Source organism: Passer montanus, unplaced genomic scaffold (assembly GCF_014805655.1).
Source record: "Passer montanus isolate IOZ18808 unplaced genomic scaffold, ASM1480565v1 scaffold1, whole genome shotgun sequence".
Lineage (NCBI taxonomy): Eukaryota > Metazoa > Chordata > Aves > Passeriformes > Passeridae > Passer > Passer montanus.
In genome coordinates this window covers 9475113-9496130 of record NW_024356504.1, presented here as the reverse complement: position 1 = coordinate 9496130, position 21018 = coordinate 9475113, and the positions used below count along the sequence as shown (strand labels likewise).

General features: G+C 37.4%; 1 protein-coding gene across 3 annotated transcripts in view; it reads right to left on the bottom strand.

Moving 5' to 3' along the window:
- Positions 1-17823, bottom strand: part of LRP2 (LDL receptor related protein 2) — a 112483-nt gene extending 94660 nt beyond the window's left edge. For all 3 annotated transcript variants that reach the window (XM_039699454.1, XM_039699468.1, XM_039699461.1), the window contains exons 1-2: positions 17573-17823; positions 1094-1201 (exon numbers count right to left, since the gene is read on the bottom strand). In XM_039699454.1, the coding sequence (XP_039555388.1) occupies positions 1094-1201; positions 17573-17666 (202 nt within the window). In that variant the 5' untranslated portion in view covers positions 17667-17823. The remainder of the gene's footprint in view (positions 1-1093; positions 1202-17572) is intronic.
- Positions 17824-21018: the final 3195 nt, after the last annotated feature.

Sequence of the window (21018 nt, the reverse complement as noted above, 5' to 3'; positions counted from 1 at the left end):
ATTGATCACATACTACAGACATGTACTTCATGCATACTTTTTCCCACTTTAAGAACCAAAGAATAATCTTTTAGTATGATTTGAATCTCAGCTCAGTTTTAAACAATCTTGCTAGGCACTCACGTGCCCCACTACCTATAGCATATTAATATATTTTTTTTAAAGCACAACTAACTCAAAAAAATAAAGTTTAATTTTTATTACTGCTGCAGGACAACACCATTTTGTTTTGCCAGTTTAGAGGCATTGTTCACCCAGGACCATGCAAGATTTTTTGGACATAAAGTGCTAAGCAAAAAATCAGACTGCCAAGCCATGTCAGTGGCCTCCAATTATGATGTGGGTCAAGCAGCAAAGAAATAATAACAGTGTAAAAAGAACAGATATAAATTAGTCTCACTCCATATCAGCTGAGGGGCAAAAATTGGCCTAGTCTGTAAATGGGCTGATAATTGCAGCAACCCACAAGACTCAAAGAACACCAGAACTGAGAAGGTAAAATACCAGCAAGTTCCTGAAAACAGACTGTGGAAGGCAATTCTTCATTTTCACAACTTTTCCAGAGAATCCAATTTCTCCATATGAGAGAATCTTTGTGCGTGGATACTACAGTCCATATGAATAAAATTGCCTGTGAGCTGCTGACACAGCACAATCAACTCTAGACAATTAAGCATGACTCTGCTTTGAGCACAGTACATACAGTTAGTTGTCCAGGGTCTGAAAAATCCAAAGATTTTGAGCACAATTGATGCTGGTGGTAGCTGTATATACATCCAATATTCAGGATTACTACAGTAACAGAACACATTTCTACATCTACTTAGAACATTACTCATAATATGAAACTGCATTATGGGACAGTAAGATTTTTAAGAAAAGGTTAAAGTCATGTTAGAAGCTGAGCACTACTTGATTTTCTGTGTACCAAAGCTCATGGAATATGACTCAAATAGATTCTGCAGCATCTCATGACAACTCGTAGTTTTCTCTCAATTCAATATTCATTCTTGTACCATAGGCACAGTTCAGCACATTGGAATGTCCCAATTTCTTAGACTACAAAGGAGCTGCTCTGTATTGTTCCACTTACGGCAGCCAGCTTCATCTGTATCATCGGAGCAGTCTCGGGCCCCATCACACCTCCAGTCTGCAGGAATGCAGCGACCGTCGCCGCAGCGGAACTGCCCCCGCTCACATCCTGCGGTGAAACACCAACACGCAGCTCAGCAGGACAAGCACACGAAAACACAGTGAAAATCACCAAGAACTCTGGTTTATCCACTGCCTTGCAGCACGGAGATAGAATGATAATATGAAAAATTATAGAAAAGATACTACAAAAATATTTTAAAGTATATATATATAAAAAAGAGCTCTATACACCAAGTCAAACAAAAAGCAAAGAACCATCTTCAAGTATTACAGAAATCTCCAACTAAATTGCTAGAAAATTCCAATAATTTTAGCATTTGTATATTATACAAACAAAACAAAAATAGTTACACAAAAGGAAAAAATAACCCAAACAAGTCTCAGAGTACATACACTACAGAAACCTATTTAGCATGAATGTATCAATTTTAAATTCCAAGCAGTATAGACTTTAAATAAACGTAAGGCATCATTTTCTACATTATATCTAAGGGCTAAACATGCTAAACATTAGCGCTCTCCCAAGTGTATGAGGATTTAAAAACATGCAATAATAATCCCCTTAGCTGATGTGGAAATCTTGTTTCAGTGGTAGCAGCTTGAAAGTAGAGAAAGATCTCACTTTTGTTTTGCTTTTTAATAATGCCCTCATACTTAAAATACTTCCTCTGAAGTACAGGAAAGCATGTCTTGAGTCAAGATTTGAATAGCAAATAATTTTTTTTAAAATTAAGCTTTCAGACATTTATGGCTGATCAAAAGCTATCCTGCTGTCATTCTCTCCTGCTTGATCTACTAAGGATTAAGACCTGATAAAGAAGCATTCATTCCCAGGTGTAAATGCAGCTGGATCAGGCCTTTATTAGAGTCAACTAATGAAATCTCCAGACTGTAGGAAAGAGAAAAGGCACTGTTTATGGCCTTTCATTGTGACTACAGCCTCATAAAAAGGGAGTGAACAGTTTTATAGATCCTCAAAACAATAAGCTACAACATAATTAGGTTCAACAGAGCTCTGTTTCATGTTAATCTGTTGTCAGCACCTCAGAGAGGGGAACACTGAAAAAACCTGAAGTAGTAGCAAAGTCCAATTCTGAAAAAAAATCCCTTTTCCTGATTAAATTAATAACCATATAATAAAATTACATCTTTCAATTCTTGTGAGTGATCTGACAAAGATAACCTCAGTATACATAAAGCACAACCACCTATTTTGTGAATTCATGATGACATAAATAACACGCTACCTAACTTTCATGTAAAACCAGGCATATCAACACTGTCACATAAACATAGTTAAGTGATGTATTCCTCAGGGATATAGGCAAGCTACTTTATGCAAGGAATGTTCAAATCTGATTGTCTGTTAGTGACACCCTGATTTATAATGTATCCTGCAAATGGTCAAAAATTTCACTTGGATAAATGGTGGTACGGAGTGGTACAGGAGTATGTTCACCCAAATACCTTCTATAGACTAATGCATGATGGTGGTTGGTGGTGCAGGTCTGGGGTTGGTGGTGCAGGTCTCTTATCAACTACCTTTAAAACACAACAACCTCCCTTGCAAAAATGCCCTGAAGGAATGTACAAGTTCACTCTGGAATCCCAGGCCCTCTCACTGAATTTTGCCCTACAAAGCAACATTTTCATATAAGATTAGCAGTTAAAGCTCTAAAAACACAACATATAACCCACCATTTATCAATTCTAATTACTATGCAAAACAAATACTAAATCTTCTTGTATATTTAGCATATTATGGCTATTCAAAAATATTCATAGTCACTTAAAAAAGGAAGTTACAATATAGAATCAAATCTGCATCCACATTATTAGGATTTTTTATTAAGCATGCTTATAAACAAGCAATATCAGCAACTTGCATATTATTTCTAAATAATAACTAGCTAAAAAAATTTAAGCATTTTGTACAACAATAATTTATTTTGCCTATCTTGTTTTAAGTTCTTATACTTAAACATACCCTTATAGTGATTAAAATGAGGTGATAACACTGATAAACCTTTTTAAAGGCAGTATAAACACAGCAGTCTTTGTACAGTACCAGAAATGGTAACTGAATGTTAACAGAAAACCTGCAAGTCACACAATTCTGCTACTCTTTATAATACTTCTCAGAACTATAATTTAAGATGCTCACACCTATATACAGTAAGCACCAAATCAAAGTCCATTTATACAATTCTTCAGCAAACCTGTTACAATTCATTTCATTGTGGCGATAAGCTTTACAATGTTATCTGCTGTGCTTACTTATAACTGAAGGCAAAGAGCTCTGAAACACCTATAAATGTTATGAAAGAATATACGTCAATTATCACTGTTTTATATTATCTTTAGAACAAAGAAAATTACCTAGCAGATAATTATGTAAATTCATTTTAAAAACCCAATCTTTGAAAACCAGTAATATGAAAGAAGTAAAAGTGATCTGCAGTATTGAGGGCACTTCTCACAAAGGTTCTAAAAAGCTTGTGTTTCATCTGTGAGTGAAAACAATTCTAACTTTGATAAAGGCGAAAGTAATCGGGAAAAATACATGATTACAAAGTTACTGCTACAAATACCCAAGAGGAAGAACCAGAATGAAAGAAAAATAACCATGTCAGTAATAACCAGATTTGGTATATTCTATGCAATGTGAGTCTGCAGCACCTGGGTTTCAGCAAGAGCAGGATCTGTCAGAAAAAAGGGCATTCCCTTGTTTATTGATATTATTTGAAGCTTCAAGTCACTGAAGAATTCGTAATCAGTAGTTTTATGGAAGGTTTTCCTTTCAATAAATGTTTGTGGGTTTTTTAAATGGTAAGAGAGCTCATTAATCAGTCAGATATTACAAAAAAAAATTATAGTAATGAACTAATTTCCATAGAAATTCAGATTCACTGTGACAAACACTGATAGGAAGGAAATCACTGACTTTAAAAATGAGCAAAAAGTAATCAGTCTTTATTTTTATATTTAAAATTTGCTAATAGAACAGAATTTGGATGATTTTTGAAAGTTCAAGTTCCAGAAATTATTGAATTTTTGGTGATGCTCTACTATTACTATAATTCAGTTTCAGTCTTCTGACTGTGATTAAAGCACTACTAAAATACAGGCTAAAAAATGCATGGCAGATCTTAAGAATCACATCAGAACATATACACATAAAGAAGAATCTCTTGGCATTAACAAAAATAATTTTGAAAGGAAAAATTGGTTTCAACTGCTCAATATTAAGGAAAACACCAAAGAAATATATGATATTGGCTTTAATATAAGCCAGTCTAATACTGAGATTGCAAAGCAAGGATCAGAAGCATTACGGGAAAAGTGTAAACCAAAGCACTATTTCAAAACTTCTCATTATACTCACTATCTTGGGGCTTCATGCTAAATTGGTCACTGGAATTTAGATTGTTCTCTGTGTCTGGGATTCTCTTGTAAGAGATTCTCAGCAGATGTTTCAGATTCAGAATTTGGCCCAGGTAAAACAAGAAGTCTTGTATTACTAGCTCTGGGAAAGCTATTTGCAGAAAGGTTTTGTCAGGTAGTCATTTTCCACTGGAACAGAACAACATATTAGTGATTTTATCAGAGCAAAGACTGAGCTAATTACTAACTAAACACTTTTAATTTATTAAAAATAAGTGCATCTTCTTTTATATATATACCATGATGCAATATTATTCACCTTATTTTTCTGCAGGAATTGTTGCCTGCATATGAATGAAGTACCCTATGGTAAACCACTGCCAAAGACAAACCCCACTGCCAGTAGGGGATGGTACTCAACATTTCACACCACTAATGAATGTTACTCAGTGTCACATTAAGTCACAGGGAATTCCAGCAGAAGAGAGAGAGGTTAATAGCATCACACATTTCACAGCACAATGCTTAAACCCATAGGGCCACAGTCTTCATCAGGAAGGCAGGCCACTACATGCTCTCAGCCTCCACTGGCTTCACTTCATGTAGAAACATTTTGTTTCAGAATTAAACCTAAAATTCAATCCTTTTGTATTAAAACCAGAATGCTATGTTTGGCTTATGATAGAACCAAAACAGCCTTACCATTCGCCTCTCTGTGTTACTTTTGACTCCTTGCAGTACTTCTCTGAACAGTTCTAGTATTTTCTATTATTTTCTATTATTTTTATATATTTTCTACCTGCCCATTTAACCTTGAAGTCTCTCACACTTTTAACTCTGACATCACATCTTCTGAATTACATTTGTCATCCACAGATTAAGGGCCAAACAGATTAAGGATTATTCATTCTGACTACACAGAATATGCCAAAACCCCTCATTTATTCTTCCTTTCTTGTGCTCACAATGCCTTTGAGAACTGCTAACACTTCTTCAGCAGTTAAGTCTGAATGAAGAATTTAAAGTAATGAGGAATGTATTAAGCCCAGGGTAGATTGTATCACTCTCAAAATGTCCGCTCAGAAATCAAACTTAAACTACTGCAATTACTTTACACTTCAAGAATCAACACTCTCGAGAGATTTATTTGCATTTAAAAGAGTAATGTTCTTCCAGGTAATATTTTTTCAACTGAGCACTTAACACTTGTAATACAGCTTCAGATTTTCAACAAATAAATGCAAACAGACTGTGCATTACAAACCTCTTCCACACAAAACTGACAAATAGAAAAATAAGTGACAAGCTCTTTTTTCCTCTCTTTCTGGCTTCCAGGAAAGGATATTCTCTTTCCCATTTGGCCCCCAAACAGAGCAGCCCACTCTAGGGGCCTTGCAGGTAAAAGAATCCTGAAGAATCATCTTCCATTCACTTTGATGTTAGATTTTTGCCTAGCTTAATTACATGTCAAACAGCCTGAGGTTTTGGAATGCTCAAGGAGGGACGGCTGAAACTCTGGAAATTCCACCTCTGTTCCCCCTCACTAATGCAGAAAGAAGCAAAATTCAAAGTTTAGGAAAAACTTCAGCTTATTTTCAAATAACGCCCTACGATACTAAAAAGCAGTATTCTGCTAGCAATTATAATAGGAGAATGAATATTATTTAATAGACAAGAAAAATATCTGTCTGATGAAAGTCTGATGAAATTATGGTAACTTTCATATATCTCCACATGATATTTAACCTTCAGTCCTTCTACACTATTTAAACTTCATTACCTTTAATACAAATTATTCAGATTTTTTAAAAAACCACAGCACACAAACATTTATAGGTATTACATAAAGGAGAAAAAGGTTTATCTGCAGTTTTCAAGCCCTTGCAACACAAAACATATTTTGTACCTACATATTTCTAAATTAGATTAAAAAAGTAATTTTTGCTGGCAATATCAACAACAAGACAGTACAAATGTGCCTCTGCACCCACTCCACATGACTGTAAGATCTTTACAGACAGATTGATAGGCAGACAGAGGACTAGTCAAGGGACAACCTGAGGCAGAAAAGCTCAAGTGCCAGATATACAGCAATGCATTGTTAAAAGGGAAGTGTAGGATTTCTTTTACTGAATTATCATCCAATTACATATAACAATATTATTATTCGTATAATAGCATCTACAGACTCAGCAGCTGACCAAGAACTCCTTGTGCCTTGCACTGTACAATCATGTAACAACAAGGGCCATGCCCTGGATAGTTTGAACACAAAGACAGCAGGCTCTTGAACGCCCGGGGGTGCGCCAATGTCAAGAGGCCAAACAGACCTGCTCTTCCTTTCGCCAAAACAGATTCATATTTTATTTTTAATCTGTTACCACTCAAAAAAGAAGTCACAATACATGAGAGGCACAATCTGTTTTGCTGGTATGTTTTTTAGACAGTACAAGAAAAAGGAACATATCAGATTGTTTGGGGGTGGGAGGCAGAGGACAGTGGTGGAAATGATAAAGGACTGAACTTGAAGCAGGAGATCTGCTTCTTCACCAGTACTGGCTGGACGTATTTTTGAGTAAACCACATTCTGTGTTCAGCACAATGACAGGTATCAGAAACTATAATAAGCAAGTTCTACTCTGACAGGTAAGATCCCATACCTACATTTGAAATTTTTACTCATTGATTTTTTTTTTAAACACTTTAAAATTCAAGACCAAAAGTGAAAATATTGTTTTTCATTATGGACTTAGAAATACCATGTTTCCCTGCAGCATCAGTATATTTTTATGGTTTGCCTTTACTTGCCAAGCAGGAAAAAAGCCCAGCAAAATCAAAATTATATTCTGTGCTTTGTACAGATATTTGTCAGCTAAAGCAATTGTTAAAGCAGAAGCATCAAATATCCTTTTAATAATTCTCACATGCAAAATCTTTGATAAAAATACTTAAAATCATTGTATTCAATGTTAAACTATTTGTTTTCAGTTAATACAGTTATAAAAGGGCTATAGATTAATTTCTGCTAATGCCCCAACATAAATCCAAGAATTAAAGAAATTCAGGATTTTAATCTACTGAAACTAAGCAGGAAAGCTTTCCTGCAAAGAAAAAAGGGTTCAGGTCTCCTGCAGACAACAAGTTCAAACAAATGACACTGTAAGTGCTTCCTAGCAACATTAAAGATATTCATAATCCTCATCTCCTCCACCTTGCGTTTTATTAATTGAAAAAGCAGCAAACAGACTGATAAAAATGGAAGTGGTTTATTAATTTGCTCCTAACAAATCTATTCAATTTTATTTTTTTCAATTTTAAGCCTGAATCAATAAAGAGACCAAAAGAGAACAAACTCTCTTTTTTTCTTTTTTTTTTTTACCACATATGGACCTCCTAGGAAAAACAAACAAAAAAACCCAAAAAAAAAATCCATTTTTATGTTTTTTCTTAAGGCTCTGGTATTCACAACAAAATAAAAATGGTTTCTACATTACCACTTTCAAACCAATTATTCTGGGAAAAGTAAAAAAAAAAATTAAGATATTCAGTCTTTTAAAGTTGTTCACATTGATTCCAATGTAAAAAACCCAACCTTATAAATTTAAAACCATAACAGTTTATTTATCATACATGCTCACAAAAACTACATATCCACACTATGTATCTTTCCCATCATGCAGTACTACAAACACAATAACAAAAAATAGGTTACTTTATAATGTTTCAACTCACTTTTTTTAAGCAACAAATAAACTTTTACTATGTTTTTAGTCCTATAACAAGGCAGGAATAAGAAATAATCCTTTTAAGCTAAGACTAATTCTAACAGACAGGAGGTGATACTCCTTTCTACTGATAAAGTCAATATTCTTTATATTGAACAGACCAGGCTCCTTCTTTCATTTAAGTCACTGACAAATTTCTTGTATTTCAGTGATAACTGAGGGTAAGCCATTAATTTTTCTTGGACACCTTCTTTAATCTAAACTGTAAATAAAGCACTTTCCAGGAGGACACTAACAAAAACTATTTATACTCCTTAGAGATTTTAGTAAAATTATTATCTGTATGGCCAAATTCAAGAGAACCAGTACTCACAGTGTTGCTGAAAGATTAACCTTCTCAATATAAAAATGTGTTTCAGACATTACATGTTCTGAAGAAGAACATGTTCTGCCTTCAACTGGATAACCCCACCCAGTTGTCTTGACATTAGGTGTCTTAATCCACATAAATCAGATGTGACTGTGTTAGTTGGGGAAGTGAAGCAAGAACTGTGGATCTCTAGGGAAGCATACACATCCCAGCTCTCCCAAAGCTTAGTAGCTTCTTTTTAATGAATGGCAAATTAAGTATGCAAAAATCTGTTCTAATTGACCATATGACATAAAGAGGAAGAAGAACACGCAAACACCATAGAAATAAAGACAGCCTCAGTTACTCACAGAAGGAAGCATCCCAAGCATTTTCATAAGAATGAACCTTGCTAATGGCCCCAAGGCTGCTGTAGAATAACAATTGGGTAACAGAAGGTGGGGGGGAATATGATGAAAAGAGGAAAATCTTCAAGACTAGGAAGTATTTACAACTACACAGTGTGTGGAAAGTGAAAAGAAAAAAAAAAACAAAACAACACCAACTTAACTTAGAGAGAACATGTACAGTATATATCACTGAGAAAGTCAGATGCAGTAGCAGATGATAAAAAGATGATAAAACCCTCTCAGGAAGCTTTTATCGTTTTGAAATCCTGTACAATTTTTTTAATAAATTTACCAACCCATGTGCTGTTTTTTCTCAGAATTAGACCCCATGCTGAGATGATGACCTGCATTCAATTCTGTCATGCTCTCCTGAAAGCTGATGAGTCATTCTAGCACTAGGAACCTGCCTCAGTAAGAGCTTTCCTGCGCAGCTGGTGACTGTGAAATTGTTTCATTTTTGTATTTATTTTCTGTATCATAGAATGAAAAAGGCTATGCAACATATAATATTTTGCCAAATTATAAACCTTACTATAATTTTATATTACAAGTTATTAAACAGAAAATGAAACCTGCCATGCAAAAATTAAACCACTTTCCCTTACAGATAATAAACATGGTAAGCACATAAAATTAAAGCTATTTCTGTCTTCCCACCACAGAACCCATATCCACAACAAAATTCTTTAGCATCATACCAGTAGGACTCTAGATTTTAAAAAAAAATTTAAAAAGACCATTTAAAATGTGTCCCAAAGCTTCACAGGGCACTAGTAATTTTGCACAAATTTCAAAAATTGCACCAGTTACTCATTGCAAACAAAACGTGTGGGATCATTGTCAGAACAGCAGAACTGACATGTCAGTACAGAATAGGTAAGACCACATGCTACAAGCATCTAGTGTGCCTAGACAGACATTCTAATGCTTCTTACTACTGCCCATGACATTGGGAACTACATCTATTCCTTTGGATGCATTGACACATCACATTTCTCCCTCTTTCAGCAGTGACTGTTTCAGGCAGCAGCTAATGGCTGGTCACTCCTTACCAAGCTTCCCAAGAAGGAAATTCCATATGGCAAGGCAGGCCTGAGTAAATGATGGATCATAGAATCATGGAGGGGTTTGGGCTCAAAGGGACCTTAAAGATCATCTAGTTCCACACCTCCTGCCAGGATCACCTGAACTGAAACAAAAATGTTGACTGATGTGCTCACACAATGTGCAGTTTCATCTAAAAGACCCTGAACAAGAATCATGGAGGGGTTTGGGCTCAAAGGGACCTTAAAGATCATCTAGTTCCACACCTCCTGCCAGGATCACCTGAACTGAAACAATGTTGACTGATGTGCTCACACAACATGCAGTTTCATCTAAAAGAACCTGAACGAACAATAAGAATTAAATAATCCTTTGGCTGTTTCATTTCTAAGTGTAGCATATTTTCCTTCTAGTTTTTGGTTTAAAAAATAATTTAAGAAATCCTTTTACACAAATATTAATATTAGTGAGTGTACCACATTAAAAAGACAGTCCTTGAATTCATCTTACACAAATATTAATGAGTGTACCACATTAAAAAGACAGTCCTTGAATTAATCAGAAGAAGATAAATACAAGAATTATCATCTTCTCCTGAAACATTACTCTTCCTGTCAATCCCAATGGAAGTATTTTACCTATAATTTCTCTAAGCATCATTTTGACTTTTTAAGGATGTTTAATTCTGCTGTGATTCTCCATTAATGGCTGCTGGCCACTATGTTAAATAATTCTTATTTCAAATAATTCATAAATTGTTATTATTAAGACATAATAATCAATAAATTCATAAAAATAATTATTTAAATTACATTAGCTAGCTACTCTTAGCAGCATTCCAGACACAGAGGTTAATAGTAGGGAAGAACTTCTCTAGCTGGTATAGCTGCATAAGCCCTACACTTGCAACATGTTTGGAAACACAAAAGCATACATGTACTGCACCCTATGTCCTTACATCCAGAAGCAGCACAAAAAACTACAGGAAAGGCATACACTGTCTCCCAGGTATCTCAGTGGTAACACACAACATACAAATCACATTGCTCAGAGGATTGCAGGCACTTGCCTACAGGTCTGTAACCTTTAACTTGGAATCCCCTCCTCACAGCAATACTTTTTCATCAGTCTTTCACAATGTCTGCTAGGAGAAGATTGCAACCACACCTGTTATATTGCTGTCCAGAGAGTCAGTATCTCCACAAAGTCTGCTTAAAGACAAGATTTTTCATTTAACAGAGTGATCATTTGGGGCTCTCCCTTCCTCTACTGTGAGGATTTAAGTCTGTAAGAATTCTTAACTCCTATTAGAAAAAGTTGCATAGACAAGAATTAAAAGTTTTATATAAGTTTTAAAGTGCATTCTGTGGCTGATTTCACACAGAAAATTAATAACTGCAGAGCTAATAAACACAGCTCAAATATTCTTATGGAATACACCACAGATTTTGTCACTCATTTCAGACAAACTGGGGTTTGTTTCACACAAAAAGGTTTAAAAAAGTATTAGATCTTGGCAGAAGTAAAAGTAATTTTTATTAACACATCTAGAAGGCCAACAAGAACTGCAGCAACACTCCATGTGCTTGGTTATCATCCAATTCACTTCTTACATTGCAGGTTGAGAACAGCCCTACAACCCTGCTCAAAAGTGAACATGTGAGCAGCCCCATTCAAGTCAAGCCATCTGTTTACTCAAGACAACTTTACAAAAGGGTTTCCAGCAGTGCTAGCACATGTTCATAGCCCTGTTAGGACTACTCTTGTTCCCAGCATGGTAAGGTTTTTAGCAGCAGCTTTAGACAGTGGTTGCATGGCCACCTTGACTTACCATAGGAAAATGGAGTGTCTCTTTCTCACCCTCGTTCCCACAGCTCTCCTTGTGCATGATGCCAAGGTTCTCTTTCTTTTCTAAACTCCAGGAACTACCAGGCCTTTCTTTCTGCATGCTGCTTAAAATCCCTAAGCCATAATTCCATAGGTCTGGTTTCTTTTTCCCACAGGTTTCTAAGTGAAAAGAGCTCAGAAAAGGTCCAATGAGCAGTGACACAAAGGAAGTACCAAAAACTCAAGGTTGTCAGCAACAGGAGCATGGGGCATTGGAGAAGAGAAGGAAGATGAGTGGGGGCATCCTGCTCCCAGGAGCAGTGAGCTAATTGTCACTGCTCATCACTTCTCATGAAACTGTACCCTTAGATGACAAGGGCTTGATTAGATCAAAATAGGTATTGAATTATATGAACTTGACATAGCAGATTTCCTTCTTTGGGATAAATCTGGGACACATATGTCTGTATTCCAGTTCTGCAGGCCTTATACTTCCTCAAAGTAACCAGAACATTCTAAGGTATATTTATTTGAGTTGTTAATGTGCACCATGGTTTCTGAAGACAAAAACCTTACCTAGATTCTAAATACATCAGTGAATGTATCAGTTCCTGGGATATCTTGTGGACTATGCCTTCCTTTTTTGTTTTTGAGGGGTTTTTTTGTTTGGTTGGTTTGGTTTTGTTTTGTTTGTTTTAAGAGATACCACAGAACACAACTAAAGCCCCAGCCTTCTTGGTCCACAAAAGCATGACCCTGCAATGCCCTTCAAAGGGAGTCCCAATTCCCTGTTCTCTGACTTGACTCAGCAGGCTGTAGTACCATGACCTGGCTGTGCAAGAAAATAATTGGGCAGATATGCTGCTGCTGTAAAGTCCCTTTTTGCTGAAGATCTGGCTTCTTGATTGTAAAATAAAGGCAACTTATTAATGTTAAAACTATAAAATAGAACAGGTCATAGAAATAGAACCATTTCAGTCAACTTTTATATGTCGTTTCATTAATCCAAAGCAAAACCTGTAACAGCGATCCTTTGATCTCTAATCCACTTTAGGCATTGCAAAACAAAGAAAACATTAAAACCCCTGATACCAACAGTAAAAGCTTAAGGAATACACTAAAGGCTATCCATTTAATTTAACAATTCTATCCTTACTCATTAAGTTTATTTTTTATTCAACTGTTCTGTAAGTGTACCAAGTAAAGGGAGAAAAAAGTTGTTAAAAAATTAACATCATAACAAAATGGACTTCAAAATGGATCTCAAACAATTAAGAGCTATTTAAAGAGATGTTTACTCTTCACTGAATCACATTTTCGGTCTTAGATCAGTACAACTCAATAATTTCTTTGAAATTAAAGGAATCACACTGGGTTGACTTAGAAAAAACCTTGTTATTCTTTCATCTAGAAACAGCTCAAGGTATTTTTAAGAACAGTGTATTATTATCAAATTATATAAAGATGCACTTTAGTTGTAAGTAATTTTTAAAGCAGCTCTTTTATCTGCCACATATGAGTAAAAGCTATTAAAAAGAACCTGACAAATTATGATTATCATCACTAATTAGTCAAAGTAGAATAAAAACATCCACTTCTCTTTAAACAGAAGTCAGCCTCTAGATCCTTAATTAGAAGGGACCTTTAATGTTTTTCAACAATGACAACTTCTAGAAAGTGTAAGTTCCTTTGAAACAGCCAAAGTACTATATGTTTCCAGTGTGTTTTAAGTAGAGTTCTGAAAGAGAAGATTCCACTCCTGCTTTAAAAAGTGGTAGTACAGTGTGATTCAAGTTACATATTAGTCTATCTGAAAAGTCATCACAACCACTCAGATCTAAACATAAGTATCGTAGAAGACTGACTGGATCCAATAATATAGATAAAATAAACTACGTCTACAACATGCCTGCTTACTGCTCAACTAAAAAGAAGAGTATTCACATTCAGAAGAACCTAGTGCAATGTTAAAGAACAAGAAGCTGAGTGCAAGAAGGTGCATGGAGGGCAAAGGCTCCAAACAGTACAAGTGATTTCATGTCAACCCAGGAAGTCCAAAAGGAAAATAATTATAAGGCTGTAATGAAATTGCAGTCTACCTTTACCCCAAATGAATCTTTGCTATTTCCTGCAAAACACATGGCAAGTAAATCTGGATTAAAGTAGGATTTCATTGCTCAAATTTCCAATCAGCTCAATTTATGAAAGAAGGTTTTGGTTTGTCTTACAGGGAAATAGAAGCATCACACACATCCCACATTTATCTGACTTGAAATCTCCTTGGATGCTCTGTCTCTGTTTGTCTTCACTCCTGTAGCTTAATTATTTACTGTAATTCTAGCATTTGGCATAGAATCTAAATCTAACCAGGTGTCATCCAATTACTGCTTTCAATATTTAACTAAAATTCTGGGATTTGACCCATTCTTTGCTTTAGCTGATTACTTTGCAAATACCTGATATGCTTTACTGAACAGAATACAGAAAAAGAGTGAATTATTAAGAAAATTCAAGAGATGTACTAGAATTGGGCTATTCATTAAAAAGAACAAAGGAAAAAAAACCTAAACCCCTGTTAGTGCACAGAAAAACTCATTAAAATGTGAGCAGACTATAACGTGTTTCACTGACAGATACTTGCAAATTGTCAGGCCTCGCAAAGTAAACCAGTTTAGAAGCCAGGTAGGTGGACACACAGCGCAATTTGTGCTTTTCATTTTGTTTGAATACATCTCCAAGAGAAACCAAGAAAATTGTGCTAGCACAGGATTATGAACACTGAAATGTAAAATGTAAATGTAAATTGTATGTCAGAATTGCATCAGCATACTCATATTTCTTGCCATACTTTTTCCCTTCCCATTACTTCTAAATGTTCGGTCCCCATTCACTCGAGTCTCCAAACTCTAGGTCTTGGCAGGGCTGGAATCTTACAGACAGGCTTCTCTGTCATGTAAGAGTGTGCAGTGCTGTACAAGGAAGTATGAATAGTGACTCTGCCGTGTCGCCCGTAGCAATGTCACTGTACATCATCCTACAGACAAATTAAATAGTTTTGAGTGAAGACAATGTCTAAAAAACACTGAATTATTAATTTGGAGATTGAACTATTACAATGTGTTATGGAAAATATGTTTCTCCAAGACTTCCAGAAAGAACTGCTGTACCTCTTCTCTACTTGGTCTTACCGTATCTATTTCTTAATGGCCTGCCATGCTTCATGCAAATGTTCATTGTGATTTCTGATATCTCTTATCATACCATATGCATTCATTCTTAGAATAGCCTTCATTCTCAGCCTAAGAGAGACCTCATAATGGTAACAAATTTTAGTTGTATTTGCCTGGGATGTATCAAGCTGATCATTTATCAGAGGTGCAGGATACAAATCAAATTTGGTGCACTAACATCCATCCATTGTCTCTAGTTTATGGCTGAGTGTGAAGTACTTTGATATTTCTCAAAACAAACTCATCACAACAAACTCATCACAACAGTCCTGTGATGCTCTGCTTGACACCATCTACTTCACTTAACTACTTTTTAGATTCCAGTTACACTTTTTCTGACAACAATTACCCCACAGACAAAAAGACCTGTAGAGTAAAGGTTGGAGAAACAGGCCCTGCTGGCAATTACAAAACACAGCATTTTTATTCTGTTTATGAGCACTACAGTTACTCTCAGTAAAACCAGAATTAGGAAAATTGAGGAAGACTACTATCATTTGAGCAAGTCGTTAGGTGAAATTCTTCTAGAAACATCCATCTACACTCAGATATTGCCAACGAAAATCTCAAAAAACTTCAGTGAAATGCCTTTGGAAATACTGAGGATTAGGCAAGATAACAGATTTTTCCCCATTTTCCTTCAAAGGCTTGGGATTACTTTCATGGATCCCCAAATTTTCTTTTGAAAATAAAGAGTCTGACACAATCTCAACATTCAAGGAACTGTAATTTAAAGTTACCAAATGTTTCACTATCATAATCACAGTGCAGGCAAAATTGCTATCCAGGTATTTTGCTACTAACAGTTACCCATTACTAAAATTATAGTGTTTGATTTCCACAGCTATTCATTCTACTGTGGAGGCAGGGGGAGGGGAGAATGGGAGAAAGAGAGGGAGGAGCACCATAAAAGTTAAAAAAATTCTGTACTTCTACTACCTATGGATACTAGTTCAAAGCCTCTCTCTACTTATTCTGTCACATCTTATCAGGTATGTTCTGGACAATCAGAAGCAGCTGTAGAACAACAACAACAAAAAATTTTTTTATCTGTACTGCAGGTTCTATTCTATCCAATGTAAAATAATAGTGCGTAGGATTAATTCTGCCCAGTGTGACCTGCTTGGCTGGAGTTTTTGCAGGTCTCCAGCACATTAGCTATCTCTTATTTCCCTGTCCATAAGTGGGAGCTGCTAGCAGCAGTTGCTGTATAATTACTTAGTTGATTCTATCTAAGGAGCTTAAACTAAGAGTTGAGCAAAGAAAGCAGATTAACAATTTGAACACACACGTAATACACAGACACACACAGAAGCAGCAGGACTGCAGGTCAACACGCAGGGCGGAGGAAGTGCACTTTAGCCACTCTTGCTCCAACAAGACAGGCTTGATTTTCAATGCAAGGCAATTAAACAGCGTGAAGAAGGGGAGGCAGAAAGATCGGCTGCAGTCACAGCCGGAGGGAGGACTGGGGCACACGGCTGCTCCATCCCCAGCAGCCAGATTAGTACCGGAGGAGCGGCACTCAGCCTGCTCTGCCAGTCACATGCTCCTCGATGTCGCCTAGCAACGGTAAAGCCCAGAGAAAAAGTTCTCCCTCTCTCAACTTCAAATCTGCGTCTGAGACCGACTGAGGGGAGCTTATTGTGCTCCAGACTAAGCATCTGTTTCTTTCTTATAGCCTTCTGTAAATGACTGCATATACCACACGTACGCAAGCATGTCCATGCATAACCCCCTCCCCGCCCCCCCCCCGGCCCAACCTGTCTACGTGCAAGTGCTGCAGCCTGTGCACTCCTCACCAAAAACAGCTCTAGGTACAATTTTAGTGGTCACCAAACCAGCTCTTGGAATGCAGGTGAACTCTGCTCTGCAAAACCACCCGTATTTCAGTAGCAAGAAAGGCACAAAGATCACAAGGAAAAAATGCAAAAAGTCTGGGGATTTTTTTTTTTTCTTTTTTGGCCTTATTCACAGCAGTAATCAGGACTCACAGAAAAACCTGCCTTCTTGCATTTCCATAAAACCATGAGTTTAGACCGTGGAGTTGCAAAGTCTGACATGTCCCTCAAAATTTAGCCACATTTGTGTGTTGCTTTCTTACACAGCTAGGGGAAAAAAAAAAAAGTTTCTACAAACGAGAAAAACAATCAAAGGAAGCATCCTAGGATAATTTAAAACCAAGATGAAGTGAAGCTAAAGAATCGGTGGTGTTTGCAGTGCTTTTAAGGCGCTACTTACTTTTCCACAACAGAAACCGACTCCATCGAATGACTCCTGGAAAGAGCCACTGTCTCCCCTAGCTAATAGAAAGAACTCCTTGAATCAGCGCCCGTTAACCCTCTACTTTCAGACACTTTGGTCTTTTTCTTATAGAAGTCCCCAAAGTAGAGATATGCTCCTTGCGGTGCAATTCCCATTCCGGAGAGGCTGGAGCATAGCGCTTACCTTGGCAACTGCCCTGCATCACGCATGCAGTGAATAATATGAGCAGTTTGCAAGCAGTTGCTGCTCTTCCATCCATCCGATGGTGAGGTCCCATCTGGGCTGGGATGCTCCAGCTTCCTCAGAAGCTGGCTCCTGGACTCCGGGGTGCTGATCTGCACAGCAGCAGCACAAGGAGTCTGGTGTCTTTTTCTTATCCTGCTAGTTGCAGAAGAAAGGCGTGTTCGCCTGTTGAGACATCGCGTTTTCTATAAACTCCCACCCTCCAGACATTGCATAAAGCTCTTTATACCCGGCGGCCCCGGAACCAGCATGAGGGAATCAGGCACTGCTCCAGGCCCTGCAGCCACAGGCTGCCTCTGCCCCTCCTTCCACACTGCAGGATAGGCAAGATGCTTCCAAGACCCTGCACTTTGCTGACTTCATATCAGAGTCTGTGATGCTGTATTTAATGTGCTCATCTGTTTTGAGTAGTTCTGGGAATTGCAGGTGGCAAGTGAAGTATGTCACTGGTTTTTGTGTCCCAAATGCATGTTCCAAATAAGAAAAAGTATTTTTTGATAACTGAAAAAAATCCATCCTCTACTCACCAATGCAAAGGTAAAGCTTAGAACTTAGTAGTCCTCACACAAATACTATGAACAGAAGACGTAGGGATGAAACTTACTTTTGCACTTTCTTAGCAGATAAAATCAGTTTGGTAAAGTGCTTTGGCTGTGAATTCTCAAGATATCAGCTGAAGACATGCTCCTTTAGTTCTAACTCTCCAACAGTGTGTGCAATACACAAAGAAATATCTCCTCGTGTTTTACTGCTGCCATTTCAGGAACCATATACCCACTAACAAGGGAAGAGCAGTTTGTAGGATCACAGGGAAAAGATAAAGACTAACTTCAGGCTGGAATGCAGCCTTGGTAAAAAGAACAAACATTTTGGAGGCTTTGCTTGCAGGATCAGAAGCATCGTATATAAAATGTGTGAAGTTAAATCTTTTTTTTTTTTAATATTAGTCAAAAATAGTCTTTCATATAGGAAATTTAGTTATGCCAAGCTGTACTTTCACAAATACACATGCATGTCAATAATGACTATTGTGCATACATATCATGGGAGGAAGACTGTTCTATTTATCTTCCAAGAGGCTCTGTCAGATTAATTTTAATGACACCACCTTTATAAATACCACATTATCTTTTGCATTAGCATCATGCCATGCTCATTATACTGCAATGGTTGTTTGCTGATGCTGCAAAATAAGTTAAGCAATATTTCAAACCTTAACTCGTCTTTTTGCCATGGATTGCAAGTTCAATGAAGGGGTAGAGGTGCCTGTATTGTTCCTGCAGAAGTTGCACAGGAACATGTTGCTACTTATTAGCAGACTGTGATTTCTCTCCAGGTCCTGTAGGACGCTAATCCCTCTAAACCTTTCCGTAAAGGCTTTCTATCTATCAAGATAGTAAAGAGGGGGGGTGGGGAGAGAAGATGTGGAGCATAGGCTTTTGCAAGGTTGTGATTTATGCAGGTTCAGGGCTGTTTGGTGTAGTGGTACGACACAGCACCGGGGTCAAGCCACAAGAAACACTGGGGGCAGATCAGAATATTCAATTAGCTTCCTGGCACCTCTGAATCACAAAGAGAGGATAAGATCTCTCCATCACAAGATCCAGAGCTGCCGGGGGAGGGGGAGACATGCCCTCTTCAAATCTCCCTCCTCCTTCCCACCCTCTCTCCTTTCACTGTAGGGGAATAGTGCCTGAAACATTCCTTTCTGCACGGAAGGTCTTTTCCTATTGTTGTTTTCTTTGTGTTTCAGTGTTGCCAACTTACTGGAATTCTTGTCGTGGTTTCACAGCAAGGCTCAGGCTGACCAAACGGAACCAGCTGCGTTTGTGTATGGGGCCGCTGCTGCTTTAATCTCCCAACAAGGCCGATGGGGAGGGAACGAAGGGATCCTCAGAGGGGAGCAAGCAGATCTGCTCTCTACAGATGGGTGCCTGCAAAGCCAACACAGACTGACCGTACTTAATTAGAACAGGAATTGTTCAAAGGAGTTCACACCCCACCAACACACAGAGAGGGCAAACAGTGCTTGGGAGCTGCACCCCCAGGCTGGCAGCTATGTGTACTCTTCTGTCACTGTATGCTTGAAGTGACCTGGATGCAAACTTTGGGAGGCACCTACCTGTTTCACTCCCTCACTGCTGGCAGCCAGAAGGTGTGCCCCTGCCCTATTCACCATCACCATTTCTACACATCTGTATTTCCCATAAGTGAGAGGCTAGGAGTCTCCAACAGGAATGGCGGCAATGCTGTTCACAGGGAGCTGAGATGGTGGGTCATGCCCTTCCCACCCATTATTCTTTGCAGTCACAAGACAAAGTTTTCATTTAGAGACATATAAACTGATAAACCCAGATATTTTACTGCTGAATAATAACAAAGGGGCCAGCACAAAACAATGCTATCTCTTTACTTCATCTATTTTCTCCTCTCACTTTACCATGTCACCTCCTCATACAAATAAAGGGACCCTGTCCTGCTGGACACCATTAAATGGGACTTCTTTGAGACTAGAGATATCAAGATCAGAATAAAAATTCCTTTTGGAGTATGGCTTTCCCATAACTACACCCAAAACTGCCCATGTCGGTACAACACATCTCTTTCTCTCATCTTTCTGTTGACTGTTCCTGTTGGCAGCTCATGATTTCTTACTGAAGTACACCTAGGCATTTTTAGTTGATTATGCATGTTTAAGAAGATGCAGACTACGTCTGTTAGAAGGTCAGAGGCAGAAAACATAGGCAATGCTATTGTTCATTGAACTCTACTTTTGATTCAAAATACAGTTTGGGATGTCTTTGCTTGCCTGGTTTTTAGTGTAAGCAAGCACTCAGAAAAGCAGTTAAAGGTGTAATTTAGAACTAACAATGACACTGCTTACTTATTAAAGATATCTGCTAAGCAAGGAAGTTAAAAATTAAAAGGCTTCATTTTTGACCAAGGTTCAGTCTAAACTAGAGTCCAAACTCATGCAGTTTTTCACAGACAGATAGAAACATCCAGGTTGATGTATGACTAGATAAAGATAGAAAGCTGATGGTTAAGGAAAGTAAAAAAATGTATATATATATTCACTATAGGAAAATGTGGGTCAGATCTGTAAATTTGTCTCTTCTGAACTTCTTGGAGCTAGGACAGTTTAGAGAGGCTAAGGATTCTGCCCAGTGCATTATCCAATAAGGCTGTAATTGCCAGTGGCATTCAGTAATCTTGTGGTCAATCTGTCCTTGGATAAACCCAGGTGTTTCCACATAGAAAATATTTTAAGTTACAAGCTGTGTTTCCAATTTCACATTTCAAGTTTAATCATTAAATCCTATGCCTTTATCATGACAAGCTTTTTTTGTTATTTTTGTACAATCATGATAAAGCAAGGCTATATT